At 43.5% G+C, this 15,504-nt stretch overlaps 3 protein-coding genes across 10 annotated transcripts; all 3 read right to left on the bottom strand.

The window, feature by feature from the left end:
- Positions 1–1,783: 1,783 nt before the first annotated feature.
- Positions 1,784–4,764, bottom strand: LOC148414341 (leucine-rich repeat-containing protein 19-like). Its single transcript, XM_088430001.1, has 2 exons — positions 3,659–4,764; positions 1,784–2,401 (listed from the first exon to the last, which is right to left on the bottom strand). The coding sequence occupies exons 1-2, from the start codon at positions 3,801–3,803 to the stop codon at positions 2,004–2,006; spliced, it is 543 nt and encodes a 180-aa protein (XP_088286127.1). The 5' UTR covers positions 3,804–4,764; the 3' UTR covers positions 1,784–2,003.
- Positions 4,765–4,844: 80 nt separating this feature from the next.
- On the bottom strand, positions 4,845–7,376 carry LOC148414340 (transmembrane protein 125-like). Of its 4 annotated transcripts, XM_088429917.1 has the most exons (4): positions 7,019–7,376; positions 6,815–6,861; positions 6,329–6,417; positions 4,845–6,256 (listed from the first exon to the last, which is right to left on the bottom strand). In XM_088429917.1, the coding sequence occupies exon 4, from the start codon at positions 6,234–6,236 to the stop codon at positions 5,541–5,543; it is 696 nt and encodes a 231-aa protein (XP_088286043.1). In that variant the 5' UTR covers positions 6,237–6,256; positions 6,329–6,417; positions 6,815–6,861; positions 7,019–7,376; the 3' UTR covers positions 4,845–5,540. The 4 variants fall into 4 exon arrangements, with proteins under 4 accessions (XP_088286043.1, XP_088286042.1, XP_088286044.1 ...); XM_088429916.1 differs by lacking the exon at positions 6,815–6,861; XM_088429918.1 differs by lacking the exon at positions 6,815–6,861 and having other exon boundaries at positions 6,329–6,399.
- A 2,261-nt stretch (positions 7,377–9,637) lies between these two features.
- On the bottom strand, positions 9,638–15,201 carry ticam1 (TIR domain containing adaptor molecule 1). 5 transcript variants are annotated; one of them, XM_088430482.1, is made up of 2 exons: positions 13,940–15,201; positions 9,638–11,844 (listed from the first exon to the last, which is right to left on the bottom strand). In XM_088430482.1, exon 2 carries the CDS (start codon positions 11,733–11,735, stop codon positions 10,065–10,067), a length of 1,671 nt encoding a protein of 556 aa, XP_088286608.1. In that variant the 5' UTR covers positions 11,736–11,844; positions 13,940–15,201; the 3' UTR covers positions 9,638–10,064. The 5 variants fall into 5 exon arrangements, with proteins under 5 accessions (XP_088286608.1, XP_088286612.1, XP_088286609.1 ...); XM_088430486.1 differs by lacking the exon at positions 13,940–15,201 and adding an exon at positions 12,502–12,551; XM_088430483.1 differs by lacking the exon at positions 13,940–15,201 and adding an exon at positions 12,116–12,395.
- Positions 15,202–15,504: the final 303 nt, after the last annotated feature.

Genomic DNA, 15,504 nt, shown 5'->3' with positions numbered 1-15,504 from the left:
TTCAATTCTCGCTGCATCGGAGCTGCGAGCTATCCGTGCCCCTCGATCTCCGAAGCATCAAAGCATCTGCCTGGGAAGCGAGCGATTGGCGGCGACGTTCCGTTTTGCCTCAAGCACGGCTGCGGTAGGGATTGTTTCTTGCCTCTTCCTGGAATACGTGAACATGAACTCCTCCTGTTGTTCTTCTACTGTACATTTTAGCCTTGATTTCATCTAATTGCAGAACATCGGAACAGGCGCGGATCGCATTGTACCGTTGTAATGACATTCATGAAGATGTCACTGATTGCAGCCTTTGACAGGTCGCCTACTATTTCTGTTTTTGCAATCATTCACTTGTCATGAAAAAGCGCTTCATTGCCTCTCAAAGGCTACGAACAAGGCTGTAATGTAAAAATTGTTTTGTGAAAGGGGCTTTCATCGTGCATTGGCATTTGGATGGGAAATTTAAAAGTTAAATTAAAAGTGATTTAGCGCAAACAAAATGTTCCCGATGAGCACAATTACACTTAAACATTAATAATGTGAGGTTAGCGATTAACCATCGCGTTTACATTTGGAACAGCGCTGCTGCATTTGCTGCGGTTTCGTTTTCCTAGCCACATCTGTGACCTTTTCCTCTGGGAATTAAGGTACGTGGGGAAATTAGATTGTCCTCAATTAAAATAAAATGCTGCATGTCTTCTCCAAATGCATGTGGGTTATTCTAGAATTGAAAGAAAATCTGCCTGTAATAATATAAATAGATAAACATTCACAAAATACACATCTGTGCTTATGCAAATTCTAATTGTCTGTTTTGCGGTATTGCTTTCGCTCCTATGTTCAACTTTATGGGGGGAAATAATTTATTATTACAGACTTAGTAGCAAATACGCTCTGATGTTATGCCGCTCAATGTTCAAATTTCCTTTTACCATTTAGAGGAGAACAGAAAAATAAAGTAAGCTAGCATCAACTAATTGCTCTGACCTTGGCAAAACCAAAGCCAAGCCCTCTCTTCAGGTTTTCATATTTTTTTTTCAATGTTCACAGAGCTAATGTAGCGTGTTATCCTCAAACCAACAAAAACTCTTCATCGGAAAAAGACATTCATGAACTTGAGGCACGTTTGTACGTGTCCAACCAGAATACAGTTGCGGTTAGCCTATAACTAGCATTTACTCGCAAAAAGGCTAACGTTAGAATGAATTTGCAACCCTGTCTCCGTAATTGCCATACTACTAAAACTTCATAGGTGTTCAAACAGAATAAAATCTTTATTCAAATGTCAAGGTCTTCAGGGAGATTTCCAAGTTGTATGTTTTAATGTAAATGTTTCATACACCGCATCGCTCAGAAAAACAAACCTCCATTTTGAACCGTTTGCTATGCAGCATTCTCTTCCTCGTACCGAGCTTATTTCTCCTCCTCTGATGGGTTTGTCTCTCTGCAGACGCGTACTGTACCATGCTGATTACAGGTACAGGACCACGGCAAAATAGTTTTTCAGTTTCCCTCCGCAGGGGCAGTGACATACAGTTAGAATTGCTCGGGCAACTCCTCAAAATATGATTCTGACAACAACCGAGGTATGAAGTAATAAAACAAAATCGAGGTTGCAAAGGCACGGGTCCATAGAGATGATTGTTTATTTTATTTATATATATATATATATATATATATATATATATATATATATGTATATATATATATATGTATATGTATATATGTATATACGTATATATACATATACTGTATATATACACACACACACAAAGCATATATGTCCTTTTCTGTATTTTCCACTTTTTGGCAGGGGCGATTTGGAACATAAACGCTGTGATGGCAATTATCTCTTTCATAATTTAGGAAGTGCTCCTTTCCAAACTTTTTTTTGAATTAAAAGCAACAACAAATCCCGCTAATTGTCTTCTGGACATCCTCGAGCGACAGATACAGACACGGTCCGCCGGGTGATAAAAGGAAGCAATAAAGCAGTCACTGTCTGGATCTACAGCATCTCATCCGATGGTGAAGTGCAGGTCCTCATCACTGTCCTCTAATCCGTACTCATCCCGTTGGTCTGATCCCTCCCTCTCCGCGCGTTCTTTCTCAGCGGTTTGGATATAGTTATCTTCGATGAAGCCGTCATCGTCGTCCTCCAAGGCGGCGAGGGTGCCCCCGGCCGCGCCGACTCCGCCCGACACGCTGCTCGGGAAGCAGGCCTCCTCCCGGCCGTACTGGCTGACGCCGTCCGCCTCCTGCAGCAAGGAGTGTCTGTAACTGGCCAGAAAGCGATGCAGGACGCGAAACTTGACCGCCATCACAATGATGAGCGAGAGAGTAAGGGCCGCGCCCAGCCCGGCGGCGAGATAGGACCAATGTGTGGACTTTGGACTGTTTTCCTCATCGGTGAGACCTGTGAAGACAGCGGGAGAAGAATCTCCATAAAGCAAGTAGATGTTTGCTGTGTCTGGAGGACTTGTGAGTTGATAGGCTGAATTAAAAAAAATTAAAACTCAAGCATGTGGAATGATGCGGAATTTGTGAATGATATGAATCGATGTGGAATGACAGTTGGAATTAGTTTGTTATTGGATGTGGGAACAGGAAATGAATATTTCGATATTTTACATGAGGGGCTTTTGAAAGACCTCACTATTGTGTGAATGGCAATAAGAAAAAAAAGATGGCATGAGTGAGCTGAAATTTTTGACCCTGGAATGGATTGAAAAGGTGAAGTATTGTTCACGGAGTAGTGAATAGTGTAGAAGATGTTGGTTTTTTTTTTGTTTGTTTTTTTTGCGAAATGTCTGGTATGTGCAAAATTCCGGCATGGTTAAAAAACTCTTCTCTTGGCGACACAGGGATTAGCACGTCCGCCTCACAGTTCAAGGACCCGAGTTGACATCCACCTGGCTCCAGCCTTCCTATGTGGAGTTTGCATGTTCTCCCCAAGCCTGCATGGGGCACTCCGACTTACTCCCACACTCCAAAAACATGCAAATTGTATTAAATTGTCCTTAGGTGTGATTGGCTGCACTCATGGTTGGTCGTCTCTGTGTGCCCTGCGATTGGCTGACAACTCCTACTCCTCCTACTCCCAAATAAACTGGGATAGACACCAGCAAGCTTGCAACCCTTGAGAGGATAAGCGGCTATAGAAAATGGATGGATAAAGTTGTTCCAAACGTGAAGAGAACCAGGTGAATTATTTAAATTTCTAAAGGAAAAAATGCTTTTGTAGATGTTTTATGGGTTGTTTTCAAATAAAGAGTTGAATTTTTGATCATTGGGATGAAAAAAATGTTTTAAAATGCTATTGAGCAGTAATGTTCTACAACTAACGTGGAAAACTTGTCCTCATTTGGACTGGGGAAAATGTGGTTGAAAATGTTAATATTAAACTGATTTTTTTCAGAATAGGAAAAATAAAAGCTCCTATAGTGCTTTTTTTTTTTTTTGCCAGAATGAGATTGTGTGAATCGAAGGAATTACGTGGAATTAGATGGGTATCAAAAAGTGAGGAGTAAAAAATAGGCAACCTATTGAATATTTTGAAACAATAAATGTGTGGAGGATTGCACCAGTGTTGTAAACCAAAAACTTGTAAAGCTGACGTTGGCGCTCAAAGTTCTAAGAGAATCTTGTAAAATCTGTCTAAAGATTGACTTACCTCGAGTCTCATTGGCGTTACTGTTGGAGACATTGCCGTCATCCGTCAGAAGATGTTTTTGAGAGACGGTCGCACAGTGTGCTTTTCTTATCAACGTTTCACAAAAGCAGAGGAACACGATGATGCTGCAGATCCACTGGAACATTTCCCCAGCCTGTAAGGTTGACTATAATAAAAAAAAAAGGCTTTTTATTTTTTTTGACTGAGGATAACAGAAGTGCCTTTTATCTGCCATTTCTGCTCTTTTGTTGTTAGATGCTGTCCATTGGGGAAAAAAAAACCCGAAATAACTCAAATAGCCACAAATTGGCAATAGGGGTTTCAGAATTTTTCACATCACAGTCACATGATGAAAAAGGAGGACAAATGATTAAACTGATGAACACTTTTTTTTCTTTTGTTATTTCTGTCATATGTTTACGTTGTAGAGAGGATTCATTTGGGTCAATCAACAGTTAAAGGTAACAAAGGTAAAAGGTATCTGCAGGTTAATGATAATATCTGATTGACCCAAATAAACCAAGTTTCAAATACTAACTTGTACTAACTATATACATACAAAAAGAAAACATGTAAAAACTTACCAAGTAGAGATCTTTTTTTTTTGCCTCTTCCAAGTTACTGGTTTCCGTTTTTAGAAGTGTTATTTTCTTTCTCTCCTTGTTTCTCCTTCTGGAAGAACGACTCTTTGTGGGCAAAGGTTGCAGGTTAGGCCTTCCCGTCAACATTTTCAGCCATGCCCATAAGGCACAAGTGTTAATGAGTAACGTTATGTTTTATTATTTGCTAAAACCCCTTTGCTTTTTCACAGTTTCAAGAAAAACCTAAATAGAATTAAGGTCCTTTGGATCAGATAGTGGAGCTGTGAATTTAAGTGTTCTTACATATTATGATCTGTGTGGTGCTGCATCAACTTAACATTATTGACCGAATTTGTCTCCATTTGACCTTTTCCTTCTCCTCCCTAATTAATTTTATTGATGAAGATCAGAGCAGAGTGACGTGACTCCAATAGGCTCTCTTTTTTAGCGCACTTTACAAAACATCTCTTAGTTCCCATTAGGAGGTCATGTATGTTCGTTAAACGGCAGAAAGGACTCTGGAAATCCAACACATGACAAATTAATCCCTTTGGTGATAATTAGATTGGAGCTTTCTTGACTACACACACACACACACATATATATAGATAAAATATTTTGAAACGTTTAATATATAAGGCGCACTGCAGTATAAGGCGCATAGAATAGAAGCTGAAGGAGTGGCTGAGGTTGCATGACACATCCACTGTGACTAGATGGAGCTGCACTAAAGGGAATGTCAACAAAATCATGAGATAAGCCAGTCAAACTTTGCAATCACAAATTAAGGATAAAAAGGGAAAAAATACCTCTTGATTACATAAAAAAACGTTGAGATCAACGAAGAGTTTATAAGAATATAATTATGATTCAATGAAATATCTAAACTTAGTCTTTAATCAAATTGCAACCAAAAAACAAAATTGTTTTCCTGATTTAAAAACAGTTTATGTGTTTATTTTACAAAATTGCACCTTCTTTTATAAAAACCTGTTAGAAAACATGAAAGGTTTCCATTTGACCAATAATTGTGGTCTTTTGGCATATGCACACACAATCATAAACGTCTTTGAGTATACAGTATATGGCAAAAAGAACTCGAGCCATGCCGCGAGGAAAAGGAAAACTGCTTTGAGCGCGTTTGACGTTACACTGGCGAGATGTTCACTGATCGCTCACAATGTGGAAAAACACTTAAGGGTGCATCCCATACACAGGTGCGTCCTGGATTTGGGGAATTACGGGACTTTCCGTTTCCATCCCAAGCGTTCACTATAACATAAATAGATGCTTTGAGCATCTCAGATCAGACCGCTTCTGCTGAAGGCAGTCTCTCTCCCGGCCTGGTTCACCTGTCCCCCTGAGACACAAAAGACACGGACAGCTCCCAGCCTTCTTGCGCTAATAGCGCGTCTCCTCCTGGTGTGCTCCCTTCTTCTCTGGAGGTAGACCAAGGCAACGTATCCCACCACCGCCAGAGTCATGCCGAGTCCCGCGGCTAGCAGCGCCGCGCCGGACGCCAACATCCCGCCGCTGTCATCGCCTGCTCTGCCGATGGCGCTCACACAGAGTAAAAGTGTCCCACACAGCATCACCGCCAGAGCCACAACCAAGATGAGCGCCGGGTCGGCCCGCCCGCCGCTTTTCAGCTGGTCGATACGCCGCCGGCTGCGCACGCAGTTCATGTCCTGGATGGCGGAGCTGAGAAGCTGCTTGAGCAGAACCGCCAGGGAGAGGAGACACAAGGCGGTGCCCACCCCGAGGCGCCACTCGCTGGACATGCCCAAGCCGGCGGTGGAGAGAAAGCAGATCCCGCCCAGGCCCAAACACAAGATGAGGGCAACCGAAGCGCAGTAGCACGCCAGGGACCGGCGTGGCTCTCCGTACCACCACAGTTCGATTTGGTCTTCCGGGGAGCGCTGTTGGAGTAGGTCCTGGTGGAGGCTTGGAGGTTGACGAAAAGCGCGACGAGGCTGGTGGACCTGCGTTTGGGGCATGGCGCCGGCACCTGGGATACCTCGAGGGCAGAGTTCAGAGTGCAAAGAATCAAATGCCGGTTTAGGAATGTTGACGCTAATACAAACATTACCTTGCCTGTTTTAGAAGGGTTGCAACAACTGTTTTAATCCATTAACCTGTTCAGTATGCCAGTAATGGAAACTGTGGAGAAAATTGCACCTATAAAAAAAGCATTTACAGTTGAGGTTTTTCTAGATTTGAAGAATTTTTTTGATATTTTAGCTCAGAGTGTACTAATGGGCAAATTAGAGCTATATGGAGTTAGATATAATTTTAAAGGTAAAAATCAGACCAAGCAATGATAACGCACGGGGTCCCTCAAGGCTCCGTGCTTGACCCTGTATTGTTTATATTGTATTGTAAAAAGATTATTATTATGTATATATGAGGGCAATTTGGATTTTTTCCGAAAATGTTTAATTACTTTTTCAAGTAATATTGCGGGCCATGTTAAAAGGTCTTTTCAGTATATGCCGCAGGCCGCAAATTTGTGGATGGCGGTCTGCAAATGGCCCCCAGGCCGTAGTTTGGAAACCTTAATTAGCGAGTCACTTACAATGGTGGGGTTCATGTGTTCCTGTCATTCCATCTGTTTGCCAAATCCTGATTGAAAATAATTTCACTGTGAGTGTCAATATGAAGGAATCGTTTATTTCATTCCAATAAACATCTGCGGCTGAGTAAACCCGAATTAGCGAATCACGCCGACAAGTCTCAAGAACTGCACAAAAATCCAAAACACAACAAATGAGATTCTTACCATCAACATCTCAGAAGAAAATGACGCAGATTCAGTGAGTCCCACAAAGACGAGGTCCATGCGTCACCGTCCGTCCATCAGCATTCCACCCTCGAACATTTGCTCAGAGGTCTGCTCGATCCTGATTAGAAAAGATCTCTGAGAGGCTTTGGCGAGTTCATCTTTAAGGAATAATGTCGGTTGCTACGACAACGGCAGATGAAACTCAATAAACTAGTTTTTTTGGCAATGAAACCAAATCAAGTAGAGAAACCTTTACACTGCCCCCATCATCATGGAGACCACCCTCTCATGCTGCGCTCAATCCCAGTGCCAGGCAGAGGGAAAAAGACAGGTCACAGATATAGCGTTAGGTCACGGAAAGAAGATTTGCTACACAATGACCCCCACACAAGACGCTTACTGATGAGCACAATGACTGTGCTGCCAAAGGTGGCTCTGGCGTGTGGTGTGTGTGCGTGAATGATGTCAGCCTGTCTCCATAATGGTGTTTCTGTGATCCAAAGAATGGCGTCACACACACATACAGTGCTGTGAAAAAGTATTTGCCCCTCATTTCTGTGTGTGTTTTTTTTTTTTTTTTATTATTATTTGCATATCTATCACACACAAGGTTTCATTTCATCCGACCAATTTTAACATCACACTGAGACAACCCAAGGATATATGAAATGCAGTTTCTAAATAATAAAACATAAAAGAACTACCATCGTTTTGGGAAAGTTGAGCTCAATTTTACAGGCCCTGACCCAATCCTTTGTTAAATCAAGTAATCATTATAAAGGGACTGTAACATGTAAATTCAACATTTTGGAGATTTTAACTTTGTTCCAATGTTTTCTCCTCACCCTTAACATTCCCAAAGAGCTTCTCCCCCTATCTCAAGTCAATTGCGTGCATTCCACTCGTTTTTGTTCAATGTCGTAGTTAATTTCAAACTTTAAAATGTGGAATGTTAATTTGAATACTGCTAATCGACTATTCGACGCGCGCTGCGACGCTAAATCCCTCTTAATTTGCAGTAAATCGTTGTCTGCAATAACCAAATAATTCCAAAAGATGACGCTAGTGCGTCATAAAACGCCGCCGAATAAGACAAGGGCGGAAGTTAGCAATAGCACGCTACTGAGCAAGTGTCGCCAAAGTAAGTTGTTTTGCGTGTATTCCGTTTCTCTTACATCTGCGCAATTCCATAAATAAAATGGAAAAGAAAAAAAAGGTATATTTATGGCCCCTGTAAGCTTGAAAGGACGAGTATTCGTTAGCTGGTTACAAACGAAGACAACCGGAAGTTAGCTTTGCCGCATAGTCCCTGTTTATTAAGGAGCGATGTAGCACTTCATTGTACTTCAATATTGTTTTTACCCAAATCAGTATTTGTGGTGCAGTAAAGCTTTGCTGCCAATGTGTGTAAGTTGAAGCGACTTCGCTAACAAATTATCTTCTTTTTTGTGAACGCACCGTTTGTGTAATTTTAGTACGTATTAGGTTGATCGCCCCAGTTGTGAAAGTCCAAGTACTACCCCCCCCACCCTCCTCCTCCAAAAAAAAAAAGAAAACTTAATATCAAGTAAGTTTTTTGATTATGGCAATTTAAAATAAAAGATAAAAACCAACACATATTTACTGAGCCATTACACGCAAATTAACATATCTCAAGCAGTTCCTAGTTGATATTTTGATGACTAAGATTTTAAACTTTTACAAGTACAAACCAAGAAAATAACAACATTGAGAAACGCTTCCTTTCCAACAATCACACTGAGAAAACAAAAGGGAAATTATTCATTCAAATGTATTAGTTGATTTAATGGGTCACATTGCCCTTTAGGTTGCAGAACCAGTCCAACCTCTCACAAGTAAATCTTCTTCCTCTCTAGTCCTTCGTGTCAGCAGAGTGATTGTTTTTGTGTGCACGCCAAATAAAACATTTGCATTTGCGTTGCATTTTTGCTCATTTTCTGTCGTTACAAACCAAACTAGCAACACAATCTTAGTTATTTTTTCTGCAATTAATTTGAAATGTCCGAATTTGAAAGAATCTTTAGTTGCAGCCATACATCTGCCCCAAAAATATTTGATTCATCAAATAAAGATTTTTGATGGCTGATTTACAAGCACATAGACTAAATTATTGATAGCCCTTACATTTCCATAATCTGTTCATTCAGTTTGTAATGTGGAAGAAAACCAGAGTACCCATGGGAAACCCATGCAAGAATGGGAAGAACTTGCAGAGTCTACACAGAGAGACTGGATGTGAGATTTGAACCACCAACCCTAGAACGGTAAGGTTACCACTAGTATGAAGTCTAAAACTGTGTTTCTCAAATTAGTGTACATTAAGTTTTAACAGGGTTTGTAAAGGTATCAGCAAATCTATTTTAATGCCACAGCTGGAAAAGTCCGTTGTCTTTTCAAATTAAGAGCAAATTAATTGGAACCCGAAGCAACTTGTTGCAGAATTGTGTCATAGTGGCTTCTTTACAAAAGGCCGCGTGCATTTATTTTGCTAAGTTTTAAATGGACGTGCATTGTCTACACTAATGTAATCCTCCGGCAGATGAGCCAGAAATGATTTTACACAAGCTTTGATACTCAATAAAACACACCTCGAGATACATCAACAAATGTAGTTCCAATGTTTAATAAATCAGACATCGATGGTACAGCACTCAGTTTTATCTTCTTTTTTTTCCCCAAAAAAATATCTGAGTGCTGCGTGGGGGGTACTTGGCTGAAAGCATTATTTGACACGGGATGCAGTAGCTACATCAGTGGAGAGCCGCTTTCCAAAAGAAGGCATGTGAATCAGGCTTTTGCCAGTAGATGGTAGTCTTTGGCTAAACATTCATCCGTCCCTTTCGTGGAGCCAATTCATTTGAGCCCATTTTCTAAAGTGGACGCTTTTATTGATTGCGAGTCTTTAATGAACAGCTAGAAACGCAGTGATTGACAGGATCGTAACCAAGGGCTTTTAAAACATTTTAGTGTTAAAAAACGGACGATCTAATTTTATCATTCGCAACCCAAATTCGGCCCCAAATTATTTCCCGTTCTCTCTGCGGATGGGATCTCGCTCTGCCACGCCACAGTAATCGACGGTCATCTGAGAGTCATTGCCGATCATGACGTAGCTTGCGTTTTCGATGTGAATGTTTGGAAGCCGCTGCAAAAGCGAGGACGCGCCGGCAAAGTCCGCCGAGCTCGGGAAGTTGAGATTTTCCTGCACGCGTGCTCCCGTTTCGCAGCCTTGGGGCAGCTGCCTTTGATGTGTTCTCTGCTCCCGAGACCAAATGCTCCTCTGCCGATTGATTTGCGCCGGCGATAAAGCCTTTTTGATTTTGCTCTCAAAGCTCTTGTTCTCCAGAAGCGGCACAAAGGTCTGCAGCACGATGGGCATGCACTCTCTGGGCATGCAGTTGTCTTTTGGCAGCAAAGGTATGACCGTGTTGTACTTGTGTCTCTTGCTGATGGAGTTGATGAGGGCCGAGTTGGTCTTGACCTCCAGCATGCGCGTGTTGAAGTTCCGGGTGAGGAGCAGAACAGTAAAGGCCGAGTTGTTGATGGCGTCCTCGATGCACATGAGGGTGCTCCTCCCGGGAACGGCAAAGTCCTCGGAGAAAGTTGCGCCCGTACCGCCGATAACCGCCTCCAGTTTTTCCTTCATGCTATCGGCTAATTCGGCATCTTCCGGAGCGTGCAGGATGACGAAAGGATAAAATGTGACCTCGTCCTCTTCTTCTACACGTTGTGCCCCTAGAGAGACGCTTCTTTTAGGTAGAGCGGGGTTTGTTGAAAATGGCGGTGAAGGTTTTGTCTCTACGGTCGGCGCGGCGTTATGGTTAGAAGGTCGTTTGATGCTGAAGCTCACACCCAGAAGCTTATCCGGCTCCGTTTCGGACGCCGCTTCCGTCTTTGGGTCTTCCGGCCCAGGAGCTTCACCGCACGCCACGTGCGATCCCACAGACGAAAGCAGATATTGCTCGGGGGAGTCGGTGTCGGCGGTGCTTTGGTCCGGGTTTCCCGAGTCTGTCGGGCTTACCCGTTCCTCCTCGTACGGGATCGTCGGGGGCAGGCTGATCTCCAGATGCGTGGGGTAAAACTCGGAGTGGCTCGACTGCAGCGAGCTGGGAAGACTTTCAACTTGCGTCGGAACGCCTTCGACCTGCCTGTCGGAGCTTTCCTTGAAGGAACCCGATTTGAGGTCCGCGGAGGAACGCGTCAGCACGGCCAGCTGAGGCCCGCACACATCTTTAGCTTCCTCCAGGAGTCGATGATATAACGGGTCGTCGTGATTGTCTGTTCTTTGACTGCAGCTGGAGAGGGCCCTCTCGTACGCCAGATTCCTTTTTTGTTGATCACACATCCCGTGCTCAGACAGAATTTTAAAAACGCGAGCCAGAGCTGCCAAAGATTCTGTCGTTAAATCCTGAGATTTACCACAGAGCTCTGCAAAGGCTTCTAATTTATACCCACTCTCATGCCACATTTCAAACAGAAGCTTGGCAAGGTGGTTGTCGCCCAGCGCGTCAAGTTTGCCCAGAGCTTTCTCCTCTTTACCAAGAATAAGCAGGCACAAGGCGTCTATGACGTTATCTTCAGGAGACTCCCCGAGCTGGAATGTCAGGCTCAGCACTTGCTCCGGTGGGACACTGGTTAGGATGTCATAGACGTCCCTCAGGCCCGTCCCTTCCCATTGGTCCCCTGGACTCATTTCGCCGTTAGGTCCGAGTATTTAGCGTAGGAAAATGTGATCCGCCGACATGACCAGCTTCTGTGTTGGGTCTTGGGCAGGGTGCGCGCTTTCCAAATCATGCTCATCCCTTAAACGAGAAGACATAGCATTCAAATCATCAAAAAAGGCTATCCGTACTTGACCGTCTGGATTCTATAATCTAGCTTGGTCTTACAAATTGAATCAAATTGGTTGTAATTGAAATTTGGTACCGATCCAGGGGTTTTGGCCTTAATCGAATTCTACACCGATCCAGCGGATGGGACAGGTCTATACCCGATTCGGAGGGCGAGCCCGCTGTAAAGTTGATAAAAGGTCACAGGGCTGAAGAAGTATTTGTGAAGCGTACTCCAACCAACCTTTGAGCAGGTTCCCTGTCATAAAAGCAACCAAAATCCGTTAGTACCAGTAGCTACCCACCGACATGGAGTCATTGAAGCCATGCTCGGGTTGAGCCTGTTTCCAGCTCAAATCAGGAAGTTGACTTGTCTCAGATAAGACAGCCTCCCTTTTCTGCACCCTGACTTGTTGACTCTTGTAGGAAATCAATCTGGTTCTGGAATTCTGTGAATGAGCTGGAAGTTTGATTGCTAAGCTCGACGTTTAGCCGCACTGGTGAAACTATGTCGTGCGTTAGGGTCAGTCCCATGACGTCATAAATACGTGCTATGGCAGCTCACAGTGGACAAAAGACAAAAACAGGAAGTGGACCGCAGCGTACTTTTCTCACATGTGACTCGCTCACCATTTTGCAAGCTGGCTTTTGCCTACAATAGGAAGGAATTCTGCCTCCGCTCTCCGCTCCCCGCTCGGCTCAGAGGCTCAGTGTATTTTTATCCGCGGAGAAAGCCTCCAAGCCTGTATTTACCGGGGGTGGGGTCAGACTAGGCCGAGTGCAAACCAACATCAGGTCCCTCAGTACGGCGCGCGCACACAGAGCCTCTCTGTTCTCGCTGCCGGCCGATATGTTTGCTATGCGACCACTTCTGAGACCTTACAGTAATTCTATAGGAGCGGCGGTTAGCCGGCCTCCCATAAATACGCCGATTGTGGACTTGCTATAAATGTTCTTTGAATACAGTGTCACTATTCAGTTGGGCTATAAAGTGCATGCGTCCCAGGGCAAAACTTTACAGGACCATTGCAATGGCGCACCAATTCCACATTCCATACGGGGGTAACGCGGGATTTTTACCGGGTTTCTGCAGGTCATCTAAAGTTTTTAATGCCGCGACGCGACCGGGACATTTTCAAATGAATGTGACAGTATGTAATAATTAGACCGTTATTCATTTTGAAAACCTACTTTAAAGTTCAGTAAGGTGTAAATGAAGGTGCCCTGTCCAACCAACATATCTTTATATATGTCCGTAGGTCCAGTCATTTCTGTTTATTTTACATAGGGAGTGCCGGTATGTTTCTTGTAGCTACGGAAACCCAAGGAGGAAACCTTAAACGTAGTTCGAATCATGTTTTGGATATCAGTTTGAGACTTGTGTGCAGCCGAGCCAGTTTCTGCTTCGCATGACAGTCGCGAATAAAAACGGGGATGCCAAATGCAAATAAAAGAAGGAGGAGGGGGACCAGGCGCATGTTTCGTGACATGTATGAAAAGTATGGTCTCTCCTTGACGTCGTAGTGTGCGTAACACCAGTAAACGGCAACTCTAAATATTCCACTCTGCGTCTTTGAGAGCAAATGGATGGAACCTCGTGTATCTTACCGTCAAATTTTATGATATAGTAGGGATGGGGCAAGATCCTCTACGATCCAGATCTTGCAAGACCAATAAGCCACAAGACCAAATGTGGCTGGAAGGCCAGCCAATGCTTCAAATAAACCTTACCATCCCAAATAACATATGGACACAAATGCATTTGGAACACTTTTATGGCGAAGTTCCTCCCAGAAAAGAATGTCTCCACTTAACTGACAACGTTTTCTAGTTTCTACTGCACAAACAGTTCCCGCTTCCCAGTAAGAGTCGCCTTACGACTCTCGATGTTTATTAAAAAAAAAAAAATCTAACGACAGAAACTTGTGTAAAATCTCGCAGGTTCAAATGAAGAGAAAAATAAATCTTCAACAAATATTTCACAGGCGGTAGAGCTTTGAGAAAAAGATTTAAAAGCACGTCTACGGTATATGCCCTTCGCTAAGCACACACATTTTGACAGCGTTACCTCAAATTGGGCATCATCTTCACGAGTTACATAAGAGGCCCGAACGTCCATCTTTATTGAGGTCAGTCGTTTTCGACGAGAGACACGCTCTCCCCCAGCAGCTGCGTTAGTCATCCTGGCCGTGCATTCGGGTTCACCTCCAAGCCAAACCTCATGTCGCTTTTGCAAACTGGAACACAGAGCAGAATCGTTTCATCGGGGAAGGATACGCTCCTATATACGTATATTGAATAGAGGGAAAAAACATTTTATTCATCATATATTAATCAATAGATTAATTGTAATCTGTATTTTTTTCTGATGAGCCTCGGCCTTAAAAAAAATAAAATAAAAAAGCGTAATTGCCGGGCAATCCCCTGTGCAACGGCAAATGATCCAGTTGCTATTACAGCCATTACTCCCACAGGAGCATGCCGTTAGCTCGCTAGCTAGCTAGCTCTGCCCACTCCTGAAAAGTGCACCTTCCTTGGTTGCGACAGCTTTTCACGATTTGAACTTCCGAACGTTATCTATTTTGAATGATTCCCGCTACGATAATGTTTAGGGAACGCCAAGCAGACAAAAACACAATATGATACCTTGTATTTATCGCCCTTGCTTTTTCTTTATGGGTGTCAAAGTTGAAATTTGCACCACGCTACGACATAAAATGCACAGATGTGGCATTTGTGTGCATAGTCGCTGGCCGTGGGAGAAAGCCTGGAGGGGGAAGAGAGCGAGGGGTCACGTATAAGAGGCTTTGGGGCAGACCAGTGAAAAGGAGGCCCTTTCTTGGACACAGATCATGGATTAGGATGAAAGACACAGGAGTGGGGGATACTCTCCTCTTTTTGTTTTTTTTTTTATCTCGCTTGCGCACTCGCTACATCTTTCTCCTCTAATTCCGCATCATAGCCGTTCACCGGGAGCGTTTCAAAAGACCGTAGCAAAAGGGACGGAGTCGACGTAAGGTCAGATAGATATTCTAATTGGAGCGTTTGCCGAGCGCGAGATGAATTCATGTCGGAGCGGATCGATCGCCTCTTTAGAATTCTCTCGGTGAGAGGCCATAAGAGGCTGTGAAACGCGCGGCTCTTTTCCCAGCCGCCGCATTGGTCACACATGCTAAGAGAATTTGACACACCCGTTTCCAGCGGGCAAATAAATATGCTCCAGACGCATGTACATGTGAACGCATGCAGACGCATGCGCTCATTCAGACAGGCCTCCATACAAAGACCCACCAAAACACCTGCCCTTCAACCCAAACAACGTGCCAGCACAAAAAAACAAAAAAAGAAATCTCTGAAATCTTTTCACATTTAAAGGAGCGCTGTGCCCAAACTTTTTTTTTTTCTTTACAGTTATATGTCATTTTGGCATATGGAATTCTGATACTATTGTGCTTGTGGAATAAGCGTCAAGCAGCAAAATGTACCACTTTTTTTTTTTTTTTTTCATTTCAGGGGCCTGCCATATTTCCGCGTGTCGACTCACAGTTACTCAGGGCTGAGCTTTGAACCAATCACCGCTCATCTATTTTCTGAGTTTCCCGAGTTTTTGTGATGTGATTGGCCGTAAGCTGA

This window comes from Hippichthys cyanospilos, chromosome 12 (assembly GCF_059441005.1).
Source record: "Hippichthys cyanospilos isolate Australia breed blue-spotted pipefish chromosome 12, RoL_Hcya_1.0, whole genome shotgun sequence".
NCBI lineage: Eukaryota > Metazoa > Chordata > Actinopteri > Syngnathiformes > Syngnathidae > Hippichthys > Hippichthys cyanospilos.
The sequence above is the reverse complement of the archived record's forward strand: the minus strand, read 5'-3'. Positions and strand labels throughout refer to the sequence as shown.